Below are 27,844 nucleotides of genomic sequence, written 5' to 3' on the forward strand. Positions count from 1 at the left end.
CATACTTCAAAGCAAAGCATTTGGTCGGGTAAGCAGTGTATAAGCTCTTTCAACTATGCCATTAATGAGGAACAAAGTCCGTAAGTTGCGGATCTGCAAAGGAACGTTCTTTGCACTATGGTGTGCTCATCTGTTTCTTTCTCATTTGTTCCACTAGAATCAGTTGCTTCAATTTGTAAACAATTAACTTTACCACCCAAAGCTGCTCAAAATGATAAGATGTGGGGGTGGGAGGGTTGGGGAGGATTAAAAACACACATCAAAAACTAGGATAGTCAGTCAGTCTTAAACAAAACAAAACAAAACAAAAACAAAAGACCTGCAAACAAAAGCGATACTGTTTAATTAAAAAAAAAAAGACAAGAAGGAACTGGGAGAAAATGGAACTACCTGTATATAAATTAGGTGAGCAAACAGTGATACGGGTAGTTTTAAGAAGCAAATATATACAGTCAATTTAACAGTGTTTACTTCTCTGGATTGTTCAATAGTGTCAAAAGGAAAGATCTATTGAAGTTTCACTATACATTGCATTGATTGAACCTTGGAGTTTTATGAAAGCAGGGGCCTCGCTTGGCATGTCTGCCAGTCTTCCTTGCCCCTTTCTTTGAAATGCCTGCCCCTTTTTTGGCCAGGTTGTTTCCTGGCCATGGGAACTCAGACGGGGCCCTCTAAGTTCTTCCTGGGTGCGCATAACCCCCTCCACGCGAAACTCGAGCGAAATGAACCATCTGGGGTGCGAGGGCATCTGTGTTGCAAGGGACTCAAGACTGACCAGCCAAGGCTGGTGTCGTCCCAGAAAAATCAGATCCGTTCACTTCCCCGCTCGGCCGCTTCGGCTGGAACTGTTCTTACCCCCAGATTAGAAGAAATACGGACTTCTAATTCTACAAGCCATCACCCCAGGGAGAAGGAGGAAAGATGTTTTAGCCACGCCGTGTGGGATGCTGGGCAGAGCCGGGCTTACAGTTTTGTACTGGGGTGTACGGACGACAGCTGAGAAGATGGAAAGGCAGCTTGAGGGTTTATAGCAGCTAAAGGGTAAATGCTGTTGTGCAAAAGGTCCCCGTACGAACTTCCTACAGGTGTGGCCGCAGCCAAATGTCTGTACAGCTGCTGAGAATTGGTCGGCGACGTGAAAATTCCTCTTTGCATCACAAGCGAGTGGAAAGCCAGGGGCTGCATGAGTGGGGAAAGCACAGTCTGGTTTTTCAAGTACTGCAGAGAGTGAGAATACCCTGCTGGGAGCCGGGAGTTGAGGCCCGAGTTACACAGGCTCCCAGAATACAAACCTGGGAAGATAGGGGAGGAGAGGGGCAGCTTGTGGCCTTCCGACGCGCCCCCGGAACGCCCACCGTGCGCTGCCTTGCTGCCCTCGCTCTCCTGCTCGCAGGCCTTCTCCTTCCCAGAGACCTCCTTGGATGGGTCCAGCGGAGACACCGCCCGGGCCTTTTTCCCAGCGATCACCAGGTCCAAGTCCTCCAGGCTGCGCTTTATGGGGCGCGCGGCACCAATGTTCTGGGGGCTCATTTTCCGGTGCAGGATGGGGTGGACCATGCCTTCCATCTTCCTGAAATTCTCCAGTCTCACATGGTGGGGTTTTGCCGATCTTGAGAGCGCCTCGGGGTATTTTTTCGGAGCTGACATGGTCATGGGGGACACCCGGCAGGCCTTGGGGTGACAGTCTCGACTGTGGCTGTTTATGACCTGGAACTGGGAGACGCCTTTGCTCTCCTGGGGCCCCGGGGCCGCGTGGGCCAGGCCCAGGACCTTGCCGGTGGGTTTGTGCGGGTTCTTGGGAAGGCTCAGGTCTGTCGGCTGGTCATCCGTGGTGGCTTCGGCTGCAGCTGACTTTTTGTCTTGCAGGTGCAGCGACGAGAGATAGTTTCCATGGAGCTTTTCTTGGTGTTTGTGGGAAGAAAAGGAACTGTTTTCCGATTCCCTGTACATGTCCCTGCACGGGTACTTGGATGACTGTTCATTGTGAAGGTGATGCTCGGTGTGTCTGTAGAGGCTGTGGAGATGCGGAGAGGAGTAGAAGTCGGCCAGGAAGCTGGGCATGTGGGAGTGGGGGAGCGCCCTCTTCTCCAATAGTTTCTCCTTGCCCTCCTGGATTTCTTGCTTCAGGACATAGGAGTCGGCAAGGGGGCTGAGGTGATGCTTGGAGAAGCTGCAGCGGTGGGGATCCGATCGACTCAGCTTGTCATGTTTAAAGATGTCACTGATGCTCTTTCTGTCCTCGGAGGGCTTGCTCCTGAAGCTCTGCACGTGCTGAATCACCGAGGGCCGGCTGACCGCCGTGTGGTCAGTGCTTTGGCCGTGGTGGGCCTGGGCGAGACCCGAGCACAGGTCGTCCCTGGCGATCAGTTTCTTTTTGCTGATCAAAGGGGGTGGGGAGCCGTAGGGGTAGCTGCTGGAGAGGCTGGCCCCACTCACTTGGGACAAAAGCTTTTTCTTGGCCAGCGGGGACATGATGCCTGGGTTGCCCCTGGAGTAGAGCAGGGGGGTGTAATTGAGTCCGTGGTTCTCATTCATGGGCCCAGTCAGGTCTTTGTCCTTGAACATGTCGAACGACTGGACCACTAGGACCTTCGGGGTCTGCTTCAGCGCGTTGTGGATGTCGTCGCTGCCCAGCTGGTCCACCTTCACGGTGCAGTTGGCGATGTAGTCTGCCATGGCGGGCACTTTGTCATCGTCCATCTCGCTCTGGTTTGCCAGCGGTGGCTGCGTGGCGGGGAAGCCAGGGAAGGCTGTGTCTTGGGGTTCGTTGTCAGGGCTCTCTGTAAAACAGCAGGGCTTGGGTTCTGGTTTTGAGTCGACCAGAGCGCTGGGAGAGGTGAGAGGCTGTTTGCCAGCCCCTGGGTCCCTGTCGGGGGCTGAAGAGGCACTCGGGAGTGGAGGAGAGGGCCCCTTCTCTCCCGCCTCCTCTGCCATCTTCTCGCTGTTGGCACTTTGATCTGCTGTGTTCTCCTTTTCTGGGTCTGCTGTAGACACCAGGGGCCTGGCGGCAAAATCCTGGTGCCCTTCCATTTTCTTCTTCGCGTCTGCTGCGGGGAGAGGCTCTTGCTCCTTCTCTTGCTCTGAAGAAACCTGATAAAATATTGCAAGACAGTCAGAAGGAAGCCAAGTGCATTGACACATTTTGCTATGAAATAGAACATTACACGCAGCAGTTTTTCTTGGAAACAGGCTTGTCAATCAGTTCGCATAGTTTCTGTAAAGCTTTATCACTCCCTGATCGTAGCTCTAAACAAAGAAATCTAAATTACAGAAACATTAGGGGAAATATGCATATTCACTTTAGTCCCTTATGAGACACTTATCAAAGTGTTATGTACTGATGGTATACAATCATATCACTCCTTGAGTCTAATATATAGTTTAATTCTGAGGTTGTCTTCTTGTCAAATCAGTCAATTATCCAAATGGGTTTTAAATTACATGTTGTGCTTTATGACACTTTGGAGAAAGATTTTTTTTTTAAAGCATCTCTCTTTCAAAAATCTAACCAACCCCATGTCAACAAACAATCAACAAACTCACCGATACTCCCTGCCGTTCTTTGACAGAGTGTATCTTGTCCTAATGTGTCCAGTGGAGGCATAAAATCAGTGATGCTTAAGTGTTTGTAATTTCTACTCAGTGCCATGTGACATGCAGATAAGCTGAAGTATTGAAAGATGATGGAGATGCAACAGCGGCCTGACTACCTGAGGGACAGGAGGGCTCTAAGTCCTTCTAGGCTGCAGCAAGCTATATTTCCATGAAAGCTGAAAATGAAGTTGTCAAATTCAGGCAGTGAGCGCAAGCACAAACACAGCTTCTCTGTTCATTGAAATAAATTGTGGTCCATGAGATGGATGCTCTTTATGTGTCCCTATTCATAGAAGTTGTGGGCACAATTCGACCCATTCATTGCTTTATGTAGCTGTGCAAACTTTGACCTTTGAAGGTCATTTTAACTTTCCATCTGTGACCCAGCTGACGGACAAGGTCTTTTAAAACGTCTGTCATTCTGTCCTGATATGTCTTAGTGGAGAATAGTCCCAAAACAGCTGTATTGAACTGGTCTTCGCCTCCCCATCCCCCACCCCCCAACTCGTCCATCTCATCTCCACGAACATTGTTCTTCTTTGTTAAGAAAAGAAGTTTTGACCACTGTAGCATTTTCGGGTAAGATTGGGGATGCTGGTGTAGGGATGCATAGGGCTAAAAATTTTAAGGAAACACATCCATTTAATCAATATTTTTCCTTAAATCCACTTAAAGATATCCCTGTGTTTTTTTTTTTAGATTTGTGTTATACCTAAGAACCTTTTTGTGCCACCTTTCATTTTTAGGTACTAGTAGTTGCCTATTCAGTACAACTATCATTACTTGTTCTGCATTAACAACATCACTGGTCTCCTGAGCTTTTGCATTACAAGAAATGCAGAAAAAATGAGTACAGCCAGGGAAAAAGGCATTGCACTTGAATGTCAGTTTCTGATGGGACTGGAATTTGAAGAGGGGCTATCAGGGATACTCAGTTCCAATGAACTTTCTATGACCTAGGCCTTCAGTTACTTGGAGTTCCATGCTTTTGATTGTAAAACAGGTTTAGGAGGTCTCTGAAAGCTAGACAGAAAAAGGTGAAGGATGGAATTTTCTGATCTGCCCTTAGTATGTTAAGTGGTATCTTCCCACCAGGTAACTTGCAATCCAATCCAAGGATATCGGGTTTGATGAGAAGGGCTTTATTTATTTATTTTTTTAATCCTCACCCAAGGATGTTTTTCCATTGATTTTTTCAGAGAGAGTGGAAGAGAGGGAAAGACAGAGAGAAACATGGATGTGAGAGAAACACATCAATTGGTTGCCTCCTGCACGCACCCCAACCAGGGCCTGGGCTGGGGAGGAGCCTGCAACTGAAGTACGTGCCCTTGACCGGAATCGAACCCAGGACCCTTTGGTCCACAGGCTGATGCTCTACCCACTGAGCCAAACCCGCTAGGGCAAGGAGGGCTTTATATGCCCTCCTATCTCTACTGAGTTCACTACTTCATATTGAAAACATCAAAAATGAAAAACAATTAAAACAATGACAACAATAAGATCCTGACCCACAGCTCCAGACACATCATTAGTAGGAAGAAATATACCTGGACAATAACATGGGTCTATGTTGGAGGTGGGGAACAATTCTTACTTATAAGGTCAACCTTGAAGAGGGTATGAGATTCCAGGTAGTTTAATAAGTTTTTTTAAAATTGATTTTAGAAAGAAAGGGAGGGAGAGAGAAACATCAATGTGAGAGAGAAACATCGATCAGCTGCCTCCTGCTCGTGCCCTGGCCAGGAATTGAACTGGCAGCCTCTTGGTGCATGGGATGACACTCAACCAACTGAGCCACACCGGCCAGGGCAGATTCCAGGTAGTTTAGATAACCTGATCATAATTATCTTTGATACTCAAGACACTAACAGCTCCCTGAAGGGAACTGCTGGGATCTATAATACAAAGGCTTTAAGGGTTTCTACGGTCTGCAGGACATCTGGCTCCACACCTGACAGTGGTCATCCCCTCAGCTGATGGGCTCAGGGCATGGGCTGAGGATTCCTCCCACAATTTACAAACCAACCATTTTAAACTTCGTCCCCAAAGTGGAGCCGTTCAAAGGTCAGCTGGCCTCTTGGTCCTCACTTTGCCCCCTGGTGCTTTGGCAATGCTGTACATATGGTATCTAATAGAACTCACTGCTCCAAAACCCATAATAAATCACCAGGCCAACAGCGTAAAGGAAGAATGGAATGCAAGCCTTCACTTGGAATTTCCTTGCTTTTGGCTATTTATGTTGCAAGCTTGCAGATATTTAGAAATCTCTGCAACACCTCTTTCCCTCCTCCCCTCAACCTTTTTAATTTCTAGAGCTTGAAATAATTGTGAAACAAAAAACAAATTTCATCTTTGTATTAATATTATCTTCTTACACAGGATTCAGTGGGGTAAGTTGAATTCTAGGTAAGAGATTGTGGTGTTGTGTTGTGTGTGTTTTAAACCAGTGTTTAATTAGGGAGTCTCTTATGTGTTCATTATAAACTTGATATTTTAGGGGGTGTTTAATATCAGCAACAAAATTCCCTCTGGGGTTGAATCTTAGAACATGCTGTCTCCAAATGTGGCTGCTAAGTTTTTTTTGTTGTTTGTTTTTTATGGGCAGCAGGGTTTTTATTATTCATGTTGAAACAGAGCCCAGATCAGCCTCCATGACTGGCTGTGTGCTGACATTAATGGCTTCTACCAAGGAACTGTGGGGGGCTGCGGGTAGCTGAGGCTTGTTTTAAAAGGTTCAGAAACTACCTGTTAACATGAGAGATAATAATGGTTTCAGAGGAACCATTTCAAAATTTCCCCATAAATAATATGTGCTTAAGATGTTTCTAAACTGGTCTCAACCCAAGGCTGCTGCATACAGGTCCATTACAGGAGACAAAGGCGTCCCTAAAGTTTCCATGTCCTTCCCACAGACACACAGCACATCAATTTCAACGGCCCTCCCTAGCAGGCCCCACGGAGCACTCTTCAAGTCACACCATTTCCTCAGATAGACTGGCTATCTTTCACGTTGGAGTCCCCTGGCTTCACAGAGCTGGAGCGCTGGCTCCTACTCTCTGAGTCGGTGGACGCTATCCGTTTCCTACGGGATGCTCACATCTTTCTGGATCCTATCGTCCATTCAATACCACGGACTGCCTTTCAGCGCTGGAACAAGCGGAAAGGTCCACTACTGAGGGAATTTCGAAAAGTACATCAAATTGCTGAGATGATTTGATTTCTCAGTGTAGCACTGCAACTGTGTAGGGTCACAGCTGTGGGTGCAGGTCTCAGCTAAGGGGTTCGGGAAACCCTGAGGCAGGGCAGGTCCTGGTGGTATGTCTGGGGCGGAGAGCAACTCACCTCAGAGGCATCCTGGGGCTTCGGGGCATTCTCTTTTTCTTTCTTGCTCTTGGGGATTTCATGTTTGATGCGTTTGGTTCCTGATACTTTTGCTTTATTCTCGTTTTCCTGTGAACTGTTCTCCTGTTTCCGAGGTTTGATTGGAGGCAGGGGCTTGTCTTCCTCTCCTTTAATAAACCTTTCATATGGCAGGATTAACCTAAAAGGATATCAGGAGACACGATCAGTCAGGGGATGATTAATCAGGCAATTCCATTAGCATCGGTTATGGCTTATTTTCTTTTCTCAATACAAGCAATTTATTGCGTGACTTTATTTCCAGTGACGCCAATGCTTTTCTAGAAACGTACTCCACAGTTACCTCCCTACTCAAAACCAGTGCCTACTGACTTCTTTGCAAGATTGCTTTCTGGTTCTGTAAATCTATACACCAAGGATGACAGTGGTAGCATCCAAGTTTACATCATCATTGCTGTGCATAGAACCCGGCTAAGTGCCAGCAATGACATCACAACAATAATAGCAACAATAATGATAGCTGCTGTTTACTCATCATTCTGCCAACAACTATTTATCTGACTGTGTGCCAGACATTGCCCTAGGCACTAAGATGCAGCAAACACAGCAAACAGAGCAGCAAACAGAAGATCCAATGCCCGACCTCATGAGGCTTATATTCTAATGTACTAGTATCTGCCCCAGGTACATAATATATGTCATGTCATAACATCCCTAGGGAGTAAATTACCATATTATTTATTATAATCAAACCAATAATAAAAAATGGTTACTAATATTATTATGAACTGATGAGATAACTGAGGCACCAAAAGGTTACAGAATTTGCCTAAGAGTCACACCAGTTGATAGAGATAGAATTTGAGCCACTTTTTCCCATTTCCAAAGTTTATATTTTTGTTGTGCCAAAATATAGACCAGACACTTAAGATAAAGACCTTAATGGGAGGCAAGCACAGTGTGGCTGAGAGACAGCTGTCTCACACAGCAGCTCTGGTGGGGATGGGGGGTGGGGGGGGTGGGGGGAGGTGACCGCAGCAGGAGGTGCGGTTTAGGGGTGCCAAGTAAAAGAGGGCCCCAGTAAGAAGGAAGGTGGACAGACCGCTCCGGCCATAAATATCAGAGGGCTGAAAAATTCAAGCATTTTAATTACATAACTTTTTATACAAAGTACATAAAATTGCTCTAAAAAGAGAAACATCAAACAGCTCTAGTTTTAATCTGTTTCCCCTTTGCGCTGTAGCTCTTGATCTGAAAGGGAAAAATAGCTGATGTAATTAAAAGGGATGGATTGCATTACAATCTCAGTTTCAACTTCAGTGATTAAAGTTCTTATAATGCATTTGGTATGATTAATGACTCACTGTGGGATTAATACAAGACTCAGCCTTAAAAATATGAACTTTAATACAGCAACCATAATTTGTTTTAAATAAGACAAGTTGACTCAATGAAGAAAATGTACTTGGCTTATAAACAACATAAATCTGTTCAAATATCGGGAACCCTAATTATTTTTAAACTAAGACTCCCAGGCAGAAACTTCGTTGGTGTGGATATTTGTTGGCGATCCTGGAATTGGTTTCTAACTACGTAATTTGAATCTCAACTACTTAAACATACACAACCGTTCGGGTTTGCGAGTATAGACATGGGGACATTTGTGATCGTAAGATTTCACTCTTCAATAAAACACCATGCAGATGATGGGAAAATCAAACCCCAATTTATAGCATATTAGGAACAAATTTCATTTACTGAGCATGCTCGGACAAGGTATGTGCAAGGAGGCGTGAATAACAGTTTCGAGCCCTACATCTGGCAGTGGGCCAGCCATGAAGATCAACACAGCCCATGGGGAATAGTTATCTTCAGATCCCATTACAAACTGAGTTTAAACATGTTACAGCTGCTAAAACTGGAAACTGTTCTCTCCATGTAGACTTACTAAAATAATATATGGCTGCCAAATACCTGCTTCCCACTGTAATATTACAGTGAATGTTTATATAATAAAAAGCATAACTAAGCAGAAGAAGAGAGGAAAAAGCAATCTTGTTCATACTTGAATTTATTTGTCTCACCTGTAAAGTCCCACCATTCTCCCCAGTTCCTTTTATCTGCGTGGTCCTGCCAGGGACTTTATCCCCTTAGACATTGGCAAGTAGGGGATTTTTATCCGGGAGCTAAGTGCATGGAATGTTTTAAATTGGTAAGAATATCTTAAATTGACTTCACTGAAAGCATATTTTTATTGTTGGGGCAGATAGGTTTGTTTTGCTTTTGTTTGGTTGCCATGGGAATCCAAGGAGCATTGGAGTCTGGCTATTCCAATGGTTATCACCCTTCTCCCAACTCCATTCTCCAACTGAGATAGAGACATCAGGGGAGACCCTCTCCTGTGAGAAGGATGACAGCATTACCTCCGAGTGTGGGGAGGGGGATTGGAGCAGAAGCAGTGACTTGGGTGGAAGAGACACCCAAGGTGGGCCCCAAAGGACCCCTCCCCTCTGGTACTGACAGTCCTGGCCCGACCCAGCTCTCTAGATGGGTGCTAAGGAGGCTGTAATTTATAATTTTGCAAGTTCAAGAGGCAGGGCAACATTTCCATTTCATTTCTTTTTTCTTTTATTTTTTTCCCCCTCTTCACTCAACTCAGCAGCTGGCTGGCCAACAGCAGTAAAAAATACATTTCACTTTGCTGGTCAAAGGCCTAAAGCCAGAAGCAGGAAATCTGGAATTAAATGTTTCTTGTATCTGGAAAGAGGCATGACTAAGGTAAAACTGAATCCAAACATAAGCCCTGCTTGTTCAGGCTTCCAAAGGGAGTGTGTGTGTGTGTGTGTGTGTGTGTGTGTGTGAAAGAGAGAGAGAGAGAGAGAGAGAGAGAGTGAGAGAGAGAGAGAGAGAGAGAGAGAGAAGAATGTGTGTGTATAAAGGTCAATTGAGTGTGTGGTTTTTTTTTCCATTCTAAATCACTGAAAGATAATTATAGTGGCTCGGTGAAAAAAAGGCTCCCAAAATAAAACAAGAAAGGCAGCAGCTAAAAGGGAACAAGTAGAAATATGACCAGCTAAGCCCCTGAAGAACAGGGCATGGTCTCGCATGGCACCCAAACAATCGCTGTTCATGTAGGGATTTCCGTTTGCTGCGCTTTTCACTGAATGTTTTTCAGTCATCCTGTCATGGTACAATACAATTACCCCACAGGATGTGATCTTATCATCTAATTATTAGAGGTTTTTACAGTCTAAGGGAGGGAAGCTATTATAAGTTTCTGAACATTGAAACGTTTAACGTACATGCGATAGCGTTAAAAACAGGTTCGCCAATAGAAGGTCAACATTGCCCAATGCAGGAAGCTGAGGTTTGTACTATATAAAGAATTTAGTGGAATGCAACATGCCTGTACCTTGCAGATGATTATTCCTCAGATATTTGTAGTACAACAAAGATTCAATCAGTCTCCAGACGGCACAGATAAAAGCAAAAATGCACCTCAGCCCCCAAGAACTCATTACACAGGAGAAATCTTTTCCATGGACTGCAACGCTGAGAATGCAGGCTGGGTTTAAGGTGGGTGGAGGTAATGGGGAAAGAAGCAATGTATTCATTAGAAAGATCCCCCATGATCTACATCTAGTCTGAGGATTGAAAGCTGGGCAGATAAATGGGTCTTTATTATTATCCAGATTTCACATTTCAGATTAGCAAAATGCTTATTTATGATGCCATTAATGGATCTGAAATAGGTAAGCCATCCTGTATTAAAAAATAACATCTTGCCATAGACATGAGATTTGTAGCAGCATGAGATTTTTTTTCCCTCGGAATAATACAAGAATAACATTTTCCACCCCAAAGCAGAAACAGTAGGGGAGCCTTTTGCTATCAAGGAGATTCTTATTAAATTCAGTCACTGTGAAAAGCAAGATTCTTTTCTCCTGCTTCTTTTGCTCTCTTTTTTAAATAAAGACAACTTAAAATCAACCCAAATTAAAATGAACAAATCAATGGCATTATAACCTTGATTTATTAGCGTCTGAGCCACTAAATTATCATTATACGTGAAATTGCTGGTTTGTAAAGATTTCGGCTTTGTTAAATCTCAAGTTAAATAATGGTGCTCAGTGTACTAGGATTTTAGATCTGCCTCATCTGATATTATGAAAAATTCAATACATTTCTCTACAGCAGAAGTCAGGGGTCAGCAAATCTATTACTGTAATGTAAGTAATCTGGCAACCTGCCAACTCTTTCTCCCTTTTGTTATTTTTTTAAATGCCGAGGCAGATAATTTTATATTTACAAATTCTAAAATCCTCCCAGGCCTTTCCTCTCTTTCTCAACAAAAAGCAGCAGCCTTGCTTGCTTTTGAGAAATGTATACCATCCATGTCCTCAACATTTGCATTTCATACAAAAGCAGAAAAGACCCTTCATCTTTATTAGGCAACATTCCCCTCCCCTCCCCGAGGGCAGAGGAAAACTAATGTCAAATCTCATCTGAGCGAGTAACTGCTAATGTCTCCTGTATTGATTAATGCCGGCGTGGAATGACTGAACTTTTGGGCCAAAACATTTAGCAAACAGTACTTAAGAGGAGAAATGAGAATCCATCTATTTATAGAGCTCTGAAAAATGATATTTTAATCATGTTCTGGAACTGATTCAATCTGGAGAGTGGGGGAATGGAATGGGGGGGATCTTTAGAGTTATATTTGAACCTCACCTTACTTACTTCATAGGTTCTCTTATGGTATCAAACCAGCAAAAACTAAAAAAAAAAAATCCAGGCCCAAAGATCTGCTGGTGACTGGGAGCAGAATATTTTGGGGGCAGAGGGAAATAAAGTTAGCACTGGCCAAGAAAATGGTGGGAGAATGCAACATGGATTCTGTGCAAAAGACTTGGCTGGCCCATGAGCTACCAAGGGTCAACTGTAGCCAGCTTTTGACAAAGAAAGTAGGTATACATAGCATCATTTGTATTCTATGCCAAGATACCCAAAAGGTACGTGGCCCATGGCTCTCAACCACAGAACATGGACACTTGTCTTCAGCAAAGCTCTGCCCTGGGAAAATGACCTGCTCACCAGGGGCTGCCTTACCTGCTCTAAAGGCAGCAGAAGAGGAACAAGAAGACCTTTTCAAGGCATTAATTCCATGTGCCCCTGGAAGTGGAGGCAGACTTGTTTCTTAGGCCTATTGATAATTCGGACACCTACCTCCATGGTCCTGGAGCGAATGTGACCCTAACTAAGCAAAGAGAGGAAAGGAAGGGTCGTGGTGCCAGGGCCCAGCAAGGTGGCGGTTTGACTCTCACAAAGGTGCAGAACAGTGGTTCTCAACCCTGGCTGCACATTAGAATCACCTGGGAATCTCTTTAAAATCCTGATTTCTGGGCCTCATCCTCCGAGAATTCTGTTTCTTTGTTATGGGGTGAGGCCACAACATTAGTAACAAAGAAACAGAATTTCCGGAGGATGAGGCCCAGAAATCAGGATTTTAAAGAGATTCCCAGGTGATTCTAATGTGCAGCCAAGGTTGAGAACCACTGGTGTAGAGTGAAAGAGGCAGCTCAGGGACAACGGGGCCCTTGAATTGGAGTCACATGGGCTGTGGAGGCCTGGATGACAGTGAGGTGGGAGGGAGGGGAGAAAAACTTCAGACTGCGCTTACATATTGGTTAGGCATTACAATATCAATAGCAGCAGCCCTAACTGGTTTGGCTCAATGGATAGAGCGTCAGCCTGCAGACTCAAGGGTCCCGGGTTCGATTCTGGTCAAGGGCATGTACCTTGGTTGCAGGCACATACCCAGTAGGGAGTGTGCAGGAGGCAGCTGATCGATGTTTCTCTCTCATCGATGTTTCTAACTCTCTATCCCTCTCCCTTCCTCTCTGTGAGAAATCAATAAAATATATTTAAAAAAAAATATCAATAGCAGCCACCATGTAGTAAGTTCCTATCAACACCAGGCACTTAGTATGTCTTGACTTAAGTCCAACCCAAGGAAATATCCACAGGCATATTGTTTTATCCTCATTTCATGGATGAAGAAACGGAGGTTCAAAGTGAAATGACTAAATGACAAGTCAAAGGCATGCAATGCAGCCTCTAAATGCCAAAACTGGAGAGCAAACACAGACCTGCCCGCCTCGGCTAGTCTGAGCGCCTTCATCTCAGCAAGGTCACAGAAACGCCGACACGGGAGATACTGAAATGATCACACCTGGGTTAAGAGAACTCTCTAAGAAATCGGAGCGAGCACTCCTTTCTCAAAGGCAACACCTATGTGGAAATGAAGGGCCAACCCCTGCAACAAAAGCAGACCTGTGGCTTGGGCACTGGGCACACTAACGCTTTTACAAAGGGCCACAACCCTCCAAAAGGTAGTAACCCTAGTTGGATCAGGCCCAGCTTCACGTTGGATGGCAAGAGTATCTCAAGAGCCATATCCCCCATGCACACCAGCCCGGAGCACTTCATCTTACCAAGTCTGGGGTTCCCATCGTCTCCCCAGCTAGACTGGGAGCCCCTCGGTGGCTCTGCTTCTAGGATGCCTCCCTGCCACTCCTAAGAGTGCGTAGATAGAAGGATGTTACCTTCAGGTCTTTCACGCGAAGACCACACTGAAGAAAGTTCGAATGGATATAAAAAAGGCTGACCTTATGCCCCAGGGATTAAAATACAGGCTGAGAACAGAGGGCATGGATCATAAAGAGACCCAGCCCTCCCTCCTCGATGCCAGCCAGCCGAGATGGCAGCAATTCTTCTTCTCAATAAGAAAACAACGACTAACTCAGAATCACGCTGCACGGGTCCATTTTAAGAGCAGATGAACATCATGTCAAGAATAATGGACAAATATATCTACAGTGTTTGCAGCATGTGCACCGCGCAAGTGAAGGCAGGCAGTGTCTATATGTCAAAACAGGCAAACAGCTATGGCATTTAAGTCCCATGCATTGTGAGATACCACGGATTCCAGAGCTGCTGACATGCTCAACAATTCCCCCAAACATTTATTATGTTGATCAAACTTTGCAATAACTTGCACAAAAACAAAACGTTCCAAGAGGCTTTCAGTGGGAGAGTTAAGGATATACTTTAACGGTAAACAATTACATTCTTTTGTCATCTGATACTTTTCCCCCTCCTTTCTTTTCGGGAACATGCTTTCTGAATTTTCAATAGTTCCTTTGTGAAGGCATCTGTTACTCACATAATTGAAAAGATGTTTGTGCAGTGGCATGCTTGAGAGTACAGTTATTTAATCTTAATGATAAAGCCCCGAGGACAGAAAAATCATAAGTAGAAACCTCTCGTTATTTATCAGAAAGAAATGGGGCTAAGACACCTAATCTATTATCAAATTTAAATTCATGCTTGATGAAAACTATCAATAAGACATGGACCTGCAAAGTTTCTTAAGTACAACAGCAAGGTCCAAAGGGAAGTGGGGTGGGGGAGACAGGGGGGAAACAAAAATGAGACAGTGAAGGAGCTTGACAAAGAAAAACTGCTATTTGGCAAGCTATTTTCTTTTTTTGGGTCAAACAAAGAACTTGCTGTCGGTTACAGCATGACATACACACTTGATTAGCTTGTGCCTGAGGGTGTTTTTACACTCAACTGTGTAAACTCCAACTTCTATTAATTACAACTTGCATTTGGAGACAAATTTAAGAATTTTTAAATAGAGATTTTTTTTTCCCCAAAGCTGTTGTTTATTTATTTTTTTTTAAAAAACTGAAACCAGTTTTTCTACTCCAGGGCTTGGCAAGGGTTTTGTTTTCCTTTTGAAAAGTTTCTGGAAATATCAAGGCATTGGAAAGTTATCAGAGCATGTTAAGCATGCTGAGAGATTTCAGAGGGAGGCCCTTGCTTATGAAATTACCTGACTGTTCTTTAGGGGGAAATTCTTTAAAGGTGATAAGAAGCTACTCCGGGCTTAGGGTGCTTATACCCACTCAACTCGGGTCTCTCAGAAGGACAAGTGAGGGGAGGTGAAGACGGGAGAGCAGCAGCGCAGCCTCAGCCTAAATCCCAGCACCCGGTCTCAGGATTCCTGGCTGCTGGTCATTGATAAGGGCCAGGAGGCCTTCTGTGGGTTTGGGGAAAGGGGAGATGAGAGTGCCGGGGTGGCAGTGTTGCAGAGATGTGACCAACACAGGGACCACTGGCTAGAGCCCCTTTACCAAGACAGTGTTTAGAAAGGAAATGCAAGTAAGTCCACGATTGGTCAACTCCACCACGGGTGAGGATGGGGCATGAGCTACCGGCTGGACCTCAGGGCAAGAGAATTAAAAGACATGGAGAAGGAAGCTGTCTTTGGTGTATCCAGTTTGGAAATTCAGCCTTAGATCTCTCCTGACAGGCCCTCCCCATCAGCTAGCTCCTACCTCTTCACACATTTCCTAGAGGAAACGGTCCTTTTTGTTGTTGTTAATCCTCACCTGAGGATATTTATCATTGATTTTTAGAGAGAGTGGCGGGGATGGAGAGAGACAGAGAGAGAAACATCAATGTGAGAGAGACATATCAATTGGTTGCCTCCCACAGGCGCCCTGACCAGGGCCGGGGATTAAGCCTGAAGTCAAGGTGCATGCCCTTGACCAGAATTGAACCTGAGACTCTTCAGTCTGTGGGCCAATGCTCTGACCACTAAGTCAAACTGGCCAGGGTGAAACTGTCCTTTTTTGTTTGGATTTCATTTAATTCATTCAACCCCTAATTCTTGAGTCCCTGATATGTTTGTGATACTGTACTGGGTACACTGGGGGGAGGTGGGTCCTCAAGGAAACAATATCACATGGTCCTTGCCCTCAAAGTTTGACTGTTCTTGAATTCTACAACTGAATTATTTTAGACAACTTATGGTGATCTGTCTCAAGTTCTAACCTAACTTCTTTAAGATCCAGTTCACATTCTGGATGCTTCTGGAAGACTGCTCATTCCAGTTGGAAATTCTGTCTTTGATCCATGTTGAACTTATTATTTGTATCTGTTACTACGGTATTTACAGACCTGCACATTAAAATCCCTTTCTGGTAAGTGTGGACTATGAGTATGAGCATATGATAAGCGCGGTAAGCCAAGAGTACAGCACCTCCTAGCTCTAGTGCGTTGGGAGTAGGGCTGGTGCTGGCGTATAGGGAAGAATTCTGAGACAGAGTTTTGTCTCCTGGGGAGCAGCACTGTGTTCCCTTGGCCGCATCTGCCATGAATGTGGTAGCATGGGCACCTCCTCACTGCTTGCCAGCCCTAGTCTAAACTCTCCGGTTCATATGTGTTCATCATCCCTGCGAGTATTTTGCACATGATTGATGTTCAAGAGTCACCACTGCCCCTCGAGGACAGCAACAACCCCAAAAGGCAAATCTAGCCAGCCCAAGAAAAACTGGCCACTGAGCTAGGCTTCTTACCGATGTCAAACGTCATCTTAGGCTACACTGAGAGACCGACACTGTCCATGCCGTCCCCAAAAGTACTACTGACCACATCTGGACCGGCTTCGGGTATTCCGAGGGACACAAACTAGAGGCATCTACACGAGAGCAGGCCACGCTGGTTCAATCCCCAGATCCTGTTCTGAGGCTTGGCTGCATGGAACAGGAAGACCTGATATGAGTGAGGAGCTTTGCCAAGCATTCATGGCACCTCACCTAGAAGAGGGAGCAGCGGAATCAGGCAGCCCCGAAAAGCAGGGTGGAAGCCACGGAGGGCGTGGAGCCCAGCACGTGCAAGTGTTTAGATGGAGAGCTCCTCCAACGGTGGTGCTTCTTCCTTGCCCTCCCAGGGAAGGGCGTTGATGCAGAGACTGGACTTGATTCGTGTGGTACAGAACTTGGCCACCTACAGGCTACATTCTGCCCATGGGCAAGTTTAGTTTAGCTTATGTAAAAATCCTTTCAGAAATACTGAGACCGATATTTGCAAGTCAGATGATTTCACATAAAAATTACCTCCAAAACAAGGAAGGTCTGGAAGCATAGAGGCTGTATCCCCCTGAGGCAAGAGTGTTGGCTGATCCCACCGGGCCTCTCTGGACTGGGTTGTCTGTGCCAGGTTCCCACTTTCCCAGCTGGCCACCTGCACTACCTACGCTACCTGCTCCTGTACACACTTGAGCTTGTGACCACTGGTGCGGAGCAATACTTCTCCAATGCCTTGGGTGAAGGACTAGTTTCCTAAATGTCCCATCTGTTGTCTACCGACACTTTCATAAAACACCATCAAAATGAATTACTGGAAAAAGGCAATACTTAAAGAGGCATGCAAAACACAAGCCTCATTTTTTATTTTAACCAGCAGACACAAAGTTATCCTGGCAGGTTGCTCCATAAGTGTATCGATGCTTATTTGCAGTGGCTGTGCTTGGCTAACCCTGGCCTAGTAGCCAACAGTTCACAGACGGGTCAGAAAACCTCACTGGGCAACCCTGGCCTAGAAGATGGCTCAGGGACCTCTCAAATCTAAAAGGCTGCCACCCCGCCTGGGACTTTCTGCATTGTGCATCAATTAACTTCAAGGTTGTCAAAATGAGCAAGGATACACCAATGTCCTGGGCATGAACAGACACGAACAGGATTGTAACTCACCTTACTTTCCCCTGGCCTTTTCCCACAATATAATTAGCTGAATTCCTTGGAACCTGATATATTTTTGGCATTTATCTTAAAGCACATACTTATCTCCCTCAAAACACAAACCTCCCACACCCGGCCTTCCAACTTCAGAGGAAAAAGGCCGAAGCTCCAGCTGACTGTCACCCGGATTCTGCGCGAACGCATCTGGCTTGGGTACAGCTCACCCCAAGTCACTGCAAAGGAAGCCGCCTGAGCCACGCGGCAGGATAGTCTTGCCCGAGGAATGCTTACGGGAAGAGCAAAAGGTTAGAATTTGAAATTGGGCACGAAGTCTGCGAGAAGGTGAAATGTAATTGCTCACCCTCCTCCCCCCAAATACTTTATGGTTTTGATTCTCGAAATACTCAGAAAAACACAGCATACAATGCTTTCGCTTCTTTTTTCAATCCCTGATAACAACTTCATGTGCCCTACAGAAACAGACCATGTAATTTATTCAGGAAAGTCAAAACCTGTAATCTGGTATTCTGTGTAAAGATTTTGCCCCCCCCCCCCCCCTTGCACGTGCTCAAAAACATTTAGAAAGAAAACAAATCTGCATGTGAAAACAAAGCCTTTAAAAGTGAATGACTGTTCCAGAAAAATCAAACTAAGAGAATTCCATAAAAGTAATCATTTCCCTTTCTGTTCCTTGGCTGATGGAAGTGAGCCTGTGGGGGCACCTTAAATAAAGGGTTGAGGAAGGAAGAAAACATTCCCCTTCAAAGGGTCCTGCCCCCGAGGAGGTGGATATTTTCCTTTGCATTATCATCTACAGCAACTTTTATCTATAAACCCTCAGCAAGAAATGTCCAGAACAGCCACACTTCATAAGCTTTGCTGAGTTTGAGACATCTACATAGCAACGGTCTCACGATGGGGAAACGTTAATGCTTTTTATATTGGTGATCAGCTGTAACATGAGCAATTAAGTACAGTACTAATGGACTATGGCCAGGAGCCTGGTACTAATATTAAAAACTGACAGAGATGAATAGGTTTGGAAGCAAAAGCAGGCTGACAAAGACATTTTTATGAAGTGCTTGGACCCATTTGATTTAAGCCAATCAGAGGCAAGTGTGGACGCGTCAGGCCTTCAGCAACAATGATGCATTCACAGGCATTGTACCATTCCTACTATGCCTTAAATAAAAACACCCATTGATTCTTTTCAACAACTCGCACTTTCATTATTACACTCATTAATAAACCAAAAGTGCACAACTAATACACAAGCAACATTTACTGAGGAACCGGCTATATATTTTTTTCCCTCTTCTTGTTGGAAAATGAAAACATTTACGGGAAACGTGAGCCACACCCCATGAAAAATAAATCAGTGGATACTGCATAGGAGATCACTCATTTCTTCTTCATCTTCTAGGACAGTGGTTGGCAAACTGTGGCCCCTTGAGTGTGGCTCTTCCACAAAATACCACGTGCGGGCGCACACGTACAGTGCGATTGAAACTTCGTGGCCACACTCAAGGGGCCAAAGAGCCGCATGTGGCTCGAGAGCCGCAGTTTGCCGACCACTGTTCTAGGATAATAAAGCTGGGGGTAGGGAAACAGGAAAAGGACCAAGTGTCTATACCAGCGTGAAAGGAATGAGAGACCAGAGGAACCAGCGACAGAGGAAAACACCCCTCAGGCTTTGATCTGATTTGAAAGGACTTACAAATTTCCAAAAACATCTTCTGCTAGACGGTTGCCCACAACATCCTGACTCTTTCCAACTCCTTGAACCCTTTTTGAAAATGGTGGTCCTTCATCAATCTAGTCACCTGTTTTAATTGTGTTAGCATAGCCTGTGACTAGCAAGAATGAGTGAAATAGGCCTTGGTCACTAAGTACAGTTTTAGCCAAGAGCTTCTTTGCCCAAAGCAGAACTTCTTCAGGCCCCTGAACAGTTTGGAGTGTCCTCTGCCCTTCTCTGCTGAAACCATTAAAGGGAAGTAAGCCATTGAGATCAGTAGTTCCTAAACTTTCCTCCCACGGCACGCAGGAGCATGGCTGACTCCTTTAAAATCATGATGGGTTCAAATGAGGGAGAGTGGCACTATTTTACATAGAGTCTGATTTTTAAATTTTATTTATTTTTTAAAATATATATTTTTTCATTGATTTCAGAGAGGAAAGAAAAGGGAGATAGAAACATCAATGATGAGAGAGAATCATTGATTGGCTGCCTCCTGCACGCCCCCCTGCTGGGGATCTAGCCCACAACCTAGGCATGTGCTCTGACTGGGAATGGAACTGTAAATTCCTGGTTCATAGGTCAACTCTCAACCACTGAACCACATGGGCTGGGCTGGTTTATATTTTTTTAAATCAATCATCTGCAAATTTGGGCACTTGTACTAATTACTAATTACTCAAGACACCTTGTATCTGATCACCACAATGTGAGGGGCCTAGATGTCAGAGGGAAATGCCAAGGCAGGGTTCAACACCTTGCTAATCACCTGGGGCCAGCGGTGCTCTAACCTGGGCTCAGGTGGGATTAATGTCTCTTCGCCAATTCCACCCTCTGTGCTCTGTTTGGTGACGCTGGGACTGGGGCTCTGTAAATTACGTCTCATTTGTCAGCTCTCTTCTTACTGGGGTTCTGCAAATGGGGCCCTACCAGGTCAGAGGAGGAGGGACCTCTTTCTTTGTATTTTGCTTGCTGTTCATTTCAGTGCCAGCCCCACAGTAACTTAGCAGCCGCAGTGGGTTCCAGCCTCTAGCTTCTTTCAGTGCCTTTCCTCTGAGGCGGAGCACCCTCCAGGGAGCACAGCCTCCTAGGTCTGAGCCCAGCTCCACAGGCTCCTCCTCTGAAGCACCAGCACAGGTTGGGTGCCTCTCCCCAGAAGGGGTCTGAACCCCAGATCTGTGAGGCCCACTCTCTGAACATCTGGATGGCAACACCTCTTTTCTCTATTCTCCCAGCCCTAAGAAAACTGGTTATTACCTTCGGATTAATGTAGTGCTTCATGCCAACACTTGGTTAAGCAACCCCAATAGTAAATTTTCTTTGTTGAATACCTGGTGTGGTTTCTGTGTTTTCTTTACTGGTAGACAAATTCATAATTCAAATTCAAAGACAAAACTTTTTTAGAAAATGTAATCCAGGTCTGTCGGTGTGGCTCAGCTGCTAAGCATCGACCCATGAACCAGGAGGGCAGGGTTCAATTCCCGGTCAGCACATGCCTGGTTTGCGGGCTCGATCCCCCATGTGGGGCATGTAGAAGGCAGCCGATCAATGGTCCTCTCTCATCTTGATGTTTCTATCTCCCTCTCCCTCTCCCTTCCTCTCTCTGAAATCAATAAAAACATATTTTTAAAAAATGTAATCCAGTGGGAAACCAAACCTTTATGAACTATCCAGCTTCTACTTGGATCTCACAAGCTCTGAATTTGAAATCAGAGAGCTGAGTCAGTTGACACTTCAGAAGGGAAATGCCATTGATAAAGGAGTTGGTGTGACCTAAATAAATAAGGTAGGGGCTTGAAGCACAGAGCAGGGATAATGCATGGATTTGCTAACTGGTCTTCGATGTTGGGTATCACAGCCCTAATTCAAAGGGAAAATACTCCTGTGGAGATAACCCTCAGATTAGTCTAATTTGATTACTTCTTGTTTGCATTATCATCACCTTCCTGAAGAAACTTTAGTTATTAGAAAACCAAACCTCACAGAGATTGGCAAGAAAGAATTTCCCAGGTCAAAAGCATAGCCATAGAATAAAAATACCAAGATGGGAGAAAACAAAAGATCTTATCTCGGGCCAATTTCCTTATTAAAGAAATGCCTACTTTGCAATATTAATACATTCAACATTAAGACATTTCAATGTTAATATAGTTACATGGCGACCTCATAGTAACAATGCAGACCTATGTTTCCTAGATTCTAAAGCTTCTCAGAGAACATATTGAGTAATCTATGCTTGGGGTGGGGGAGGGACAGTATTGTCAGACAGGTGGTCACAGGATAAAAGACAACTGAAAAGAACATCTAATTTTAGCCCCAGTAACCAGAGAAAGCCATGTCCCTTAAAATTCACAAGGAGGTATACAAAGGAAAATGCTGGCGGAATATTTTTCTGTTTCCTAAAAGGTCCCTTCCCTCTGGTCTAATCCCTGGCCAGAAATGCCATCTAATTAACACACTTTCAAATAAGCAATGACTTTCCAAAATTAAAAAAAAAAAAGGTTTGTTTTTTTTTTTTTACCTTTCATAATGTCTGCGGGTGCACGTGGCAGCGCTGGTACTCCCAGGATTACCGCCTAATTCATCATAAATGTGTTTCCATTGACGGCGGGCTGTTATCTGAAAGAATGGCAATGGGAAATTCAATCTTGCATCGTAAGAGATTCGCAGTGGCAGGATTCAATACATATGCAACAGGCAGAGGAGAATGGTCTGCTCTGGAAACCCAGAAACAGGGAAGTCCAAATGGGTACATGGGGAGACATGGTTTTGCAGTGAGTTCTCACTTTCCAATAAAAATGGAATTCAACCTTTGGCTCTGTATTCTGTCACCCTTAGTATATTTTCATCCAAGGCATCTCCCTTGATACTTATGTAGTTATTTGCCCCCCAAGGTCTCAAACTTGTACTCTGTTCCTTGATGTCATGTGGTACAGCATCAAAAGAAAATAAAAATTTTCCTAAAATATATCTTCGTACCTCAGTGTAAAAGAACAGAATTAACACAGGTTGCTCGAGGGGTGTGGAAAAGGGTGGCCACGTGAAGAGAAACCCTCTTCACCAAACATGCTTTTGTATCTTCTGACTTTTGAACTCTGTGATATGTTGCCTATTTTTAAAACTAAATAAATTACAACATCAACTAATTACACTGATCAAGTTGGTTATGGAATTTGCAGTCATTTCGAGCTACATTTTTATGACAGCTCCTCTAACCATCAAATCAAAATCTACAACTGTACATGTCACGCAAGCTGTTTATTTTTATTCACTTAGATTGGGAAAATGGGGTATCAATCAAATCCTATGAAAAGGAACATATTCCAAAGTTAAAAGGCAAGCTATGTACATTTCTGAGTTAGGTGAATAAAAGCAAACAGCTTGCGACATACTGAACGGCACACTATGGTCTTGTTTTATTTATTTTTCTTTCATTCTATTTTCGTATGTAAATTAAGATTTTACAGAATAGCAGATGCGTGATCTGGCGGATGATGAATTGCGGGAAACCCCATCATTTGCGACATCCCAGCAAGCCCAGTGTTTCCTTGAACTAGGAAGAGAGAACAAGTTCTAAGGCCCCCGTGAAAGTTTCCGAATTAGATCACAGGGAAACTGTGAGTGGACTGTGGAGGGGGCAGGGTGTGGCATTGAGGGCCGTGCATTTAATACAATCAGAGCAGGAGGCTTCTTGTGAAAAATACCCCCAGAGCTGCCCATGGAGCCCACTTTGGGGTTAAAGACAGTAATCCAGGGGGAAGAACTCTGCACTTGCCACCAGGGGCTTGAAATTGTAATCTTTACGGAGGAGGGCAAGGGCGGTTAAACATTAGAAGGTAAGAGGTATCTTTTCCATTTCAAATCAAGAGAACCCCTTCATTCCTGTAAAGCCTTCTCAACAGGCCCCAGTGGGACCTCGAGACAATGTGAGTTCTGCATGGTTCAATTTCACGTCCATCATTCTTGAACCAATTTGTTCCAATGGTTCTCATTAGAAAGAACCACCTTTACCTCCACTAGCAGGTGTAGCTAAAAATGAACCCTCCTTTATTTGTGGCTTGGTTTCGATGATAATAAACGGTTTCAAGCTCCTTTCAAAACACTCAAAACACTACATATTTTTGGTAGTTATGTTATATTTAATGAAAAGCTCCCTCCAGCCTTTTAAAGAATACAATTTCAGGCTGGCCTATGAGAGAATCAGGAAGAATGAAGGAAGAAGAAACCTCTCTCAGATGAGGTGTGAGGGCCTTGGGAGCCCAGCAGGGCCAGGAAACAGCCTGCACGTGTCCCTGCAATCACTTCACAACAGACCACCACTCCTGTCACTCTTGGATCTCCTGTACACTGCATTTCATATTTTATAAAGAGATTTCACATCCATAATGTCATTTAATCCTCCCATCAGCCTGTGAGGCGGATTATAGAAGGAAGGGAGACTCGGAGGGGAGGTTGCATGATGTGCCCAAGGGTACACAGCAGCAGAATGGCAAAACCAAGGTTCATACTGATGTCTTATGGTCCCAAAAGCAGACCTTTTCCTGCGACATCAAAGCAGCCTCCATATCAGAATGTCCTCCTGAATAGCCCATGGTTGGAGCGGGGTGATAACACAGAACTCCAGGGGCCCTTTGCTTCAAGTGAGGCAGATGACTGTGGGAAGTATAACTTCTGCTGTAAGTTCTCAACTTTGACCTAGTGGGCAAAGAGCCTAACGACGAGGTCAGCAAGAACCCAAGGGGGCGGGCTAGGTTAATAATGCTCTACAATGTTACTCTTAAAGAACCCAATAAAACTATGGTTCCTTCTGCCCTGGCTGCTCCTGCCTCTAGATAGAACAGAGGTTTTACTATGATGGTCACCACAGAGTCACGGATAAGTTCCAATTATATCTGAATCCATCCATGCACACATCCATTCATTCGGCATGTACTGAACATCTCCCATCTGTTGGGCACTGTGCTAGCAGCTGAGATGCAACAATGACAACCAGACCCAACATGACTTCATCCTTGAGGGGGAGGAGGAGGGGGGGTGCAGCAATAAACAATTGACCAAACACCTACACAAAATAATACAGATTGTGGAAAATGTAATGAAGAAGAGACCACTGCTGATAAGGATAATTTTGGAATCTGACCATGTCCCCCTCCCACATCCTATCATCTAGACTAGGGAATGCCCTGTTAAATACTTGCCTATCACAGAGATGGCACAACTTCTTTAAGAAGAAATAATGAATCGTCAAAAGGGAAACAAAAATCTTCCTCCCTCTCGGATTGAAATGTGGCAGCAGGAAGCCAGCATCAAGCCCCACTTGGTGCTAACAAGCCGTGAGCAGCAGGCCAGGGGTCTGTGTTAGCCCCAAGCCGGCAGGCTCCCGTTTTTAAATACAGTTTTCACTAGTGAGGGCTCATCTGGAGTGAAGACAACAAGGGCCTGGCCTCCGAGGAAACGGTCTCTCCATTTCCTTAGGGTCCACTGGCCAGCCTGGATGAATCGGGCCATTTTGAGACATTTTCTTTCCACAGGAAAGTCATCAACTGTGCTCTTTCCAACTGTGAAGTGCTTTTAAGTGCACAGTTCTCCTAGGTGCCCAACTTTATTTTTGTGTGTGTCCAGGTGCACTTTTAATACAAATGCTGGCCACAGGCTCTAAAGCAAGAAATGTCTGCATCCTCCCATTATCCAAACTTTATAATGGGTCGCACGGCCCTATAAGGAGAGAGGGGGAAACCTGAGAAGTCCTCCTGACCCAGCTACTGGGCATCGTTCTCCCACCTGAATAAATCTGCCTTCTGTTCTAATATGCCTGCGTCGGGCCTAATTACTCATTTGCTTAGGGTTTTTATTCTGTTGTTTAATGTGCTCTCTGGATGTGTGTTAGCTTTAAACCCTATCTGGGGCAGAACCGCCGTCTGCTTCCTGGTATCCAGTCCCTAGCCCCATTTAGCGGTGAAGTGTAATCTAGCCAAGGGGTTAGTTTGATCAATTTTCCCTAAGCTTCAGGCCTCCTGGTCATGTTCACATTTCCACCTCACCTTCTATTTATTTTATATTTGTAAAGATACAAAGAACTCCTGGCTCTTTGTTTCCTAAAGAAAATGGCCAAATTCATCCGGCAGTTATTTCTCATGGATTGTGCTTCTCCTGGCATCTCCTTCAAGGTCCTCACTTTGATGATAGAGGTTCAGAACAGCAACCCATCTGCTAGTGCTTCCTGTCTTAGGGCGCTGTGTCAGGTACAGAGGCATGGAGGTGGAGGGTTGAGGGTGGGAAGGCATCATGAACAGAAAGAGATGTTACAGCTTTCAAGGGATCATAATTTAGCAGGAAGCACAGCCCCACACAATGAACCATGAAGCAAGATGAAAAGCTGAGCAGACCACACCCAAGTGAAATAAACCAATCTAGGTGTGTGTGAGCCCCAATCATACTTGGAAGACACTTGACAGTTACTTCTTTCCCAAGTGCGGTAAGACCCAAGAAACTCTGAAAAGCACTCCACACCTTTTATGTTCATGAAGTTTCACTGCCCGTAAGTACAGTGGTTTTCAAACTGCGCTTCAGAACCCAGGCGATGTGGTACAGGTGGCCCGAAGCTAACTCTTCACCTGGCTCACCCCAGTCAAGAAAACAGGTCCAGTGCGTGGGAAAGGAATTGTCCCTTCCATGATTTTACTTGATGAGACTATCCTGTCACTTAAGAAAAACTGGACAACTGTTTTAACCCAAGACACAGACTTCGGGCCTTGATTTTGCTCCCTTTGAGGTTGCAGGGATGAATAATCTTGGCATTGTTGTGGCCTGGTGAGGAAACAGCCATCAGAGATCTTTTAGGACTCTGGAGTTTCCATGGCTTAAGAATGTGCAGGAAATATGAAGTCAAAAGGAGAGTTTTCCGGCAAGCGGTGCTGCCCAGGCTGCTCTGAGAAACAGCGTCTTTCTCAGGACACCTTGAGGGCGGACTGAATGAAAGGAGGATGACTTTTTTTTCCTGGTAGTACTCCAGGAACTGGAGCCTTTCAAAACTGCATGACATCATCTTTGGCCTCAAACATTTTGAATTAAGCAAGAGGTTTTGTCTGTCCAGAGAACTAGGGTTAGTAGATTGAGAGGATGTCATGAAATGACAGAATTTCTGTCATTTTTGTCACTGACTGTCATCTTTCTTCAAAGTCAGAATCTCATGTCAAAGCCTAATCCTTCCAGCAAGAAGATAAGCAACTCCTTCCAGATGAGAAATAATGGTCCTGTCTCACCCATGGGAAGATGGGGGCTGCTCGCTGACATTCTCCAAAGGCACCACGTGCATGGTCTTCTGCCTCTAGATTTACTTAAGACCCAACTCCCTGCTCTACTACCTTCTTTCCAAATACTGCCTCTGGCATGCCATCAAACGGGTAGCCAAATGGAAATCACTTTAGCAAACCACCTTCAACTCGATGCATCCTGCTAATACCCCAAGCTACCCTGCGAGCTTTAATTGCTTCACCAGAAACTGAAGTGCAGGCCTCTTAGCTCATCAGCAACTTTATCCAGTTCTGCATCCTCAACTGTCAGTACCAAAACTCTAAAATGTGTGGAAGAAGTTGGATATAGGACTGCAAAGGAAGGGTCCTCATTGCCAAACAATCAAAATGCCAGGATATTGTTTGTTTTTTTCGGAAATCAATCCATTCAATATATTTATGATCTCTAAATTTAAGGACGCAGAGACACAATATATATTTCCAGCAAAGGTAGAGGACCCCAAGAGAACCGAATATAGCCGCTAGTCAAATGTTATAAAGGCTTAAAATAAAACTTTTGCTCCTCTTTCTTTTTTAAATTAAATTTGAGGGTACTGAAGAACTGAAATGAAATAATCCATAATCCACAATTCAAACCAGAAGATTTGAAATAGCTTATAACCACAAACAAAAACAAACCAATTAAGATGGCCTCTTTTTATAGCCAGAAGGAATTCCAGAGGGACGTTTTTATCCAATCACAAGTGGAGAAGAGATACATTTACAAATTTTAAACTTGAAATTTTTTACTGTTGCTAATATTTACACCATCCAGACTTCTTGACCCCCATCTCCTAAATTCACACATTTTTCTCAAGAATCAGATAGTTTCAGCAGGTAGTAGTTTATCTGCTAAGGATCATGTTAGATACGAAGAACTGACTGAAAGATGCTATCAACAAAGGTATGTTAGTCAATCTTTTTTCCAAGAATCACCCACATTATGTAGAAAGCAATCTGGATGCATAAGGGACTGCTGAGAATGGAAGGCTCAAAGAATGATCATTTATGAATCTCCTTTAACTTCCAGTGGCTATGGAGGGTAACACGATTGTGCACAACATTCTCAGCTGTCAGAACTGGGAGAATGCCATGATGATCCCTGCAAATAATTTCACCTCCTTGTACCTCAGTTCCCTCATTTGTAAAACAAAGGCTGGGGCTGGAACATGGTGAGGATCTTTTTCTACACAAAGGCCAATTTGTGAAAAATAAAAAATGTTAGGGTGCTACACTTTCCCTTATTCAAAACGAAAATAGCTTACTGAGTC

At 44.5% G+C, this 27,844-nt stretch overlaps 1 protein-coding gene across 5 annotated transcripts in view; it reads right to left on the reverse strand.

Annotated features, from left to right (window-relative positions):
- Positions 1 to 247: 247 nt before the first annotated feature.
- ARID5B (AT-rich interaction domain 5B) overlaps positions 248 to 27,844 on the reverse strand; it is a 175,338-nt gene continuing 147,741 nt past the window's right edge. For all 5 annotated transcript variants that reach the window (XM_081104887.1, XM_081104889.1, XM_081104888.1 and 2 more), the window contains 3 exons: positions 21,803 to 21,900; positions 6,937 to 7,135; positions 248 to 3,090 (listed from right to left, as the gene is read on the reverse strand). In XM_081104887.1, coding sequence (XP_080961013.1) covers positions 964 to 3,090; positions 6,937 to 7,135; positions 21,803 to 21,900 — 2,424 coding nt within the window. In that variant the 3' untranslated portion in view covers positions 248 to 963. The remainder of the gene's footprint in view (positions 3,091 to 6,936; positions 7,136 to 21,802; positions 21,901 to 27,844) is intronic.

The sequence above is a fragment of the Myotis nattereri genome, assembly GCF_964212035.1.
Source record: "Myotis nattereri genome assembly, chromosome: 13".
NCBI classification, from domain to species: Eukaryota; Metazoa; Chordata; class Mammalia; order Chiroptera; family Vespertilionidae; genus Myotis; species Myotis nattereri.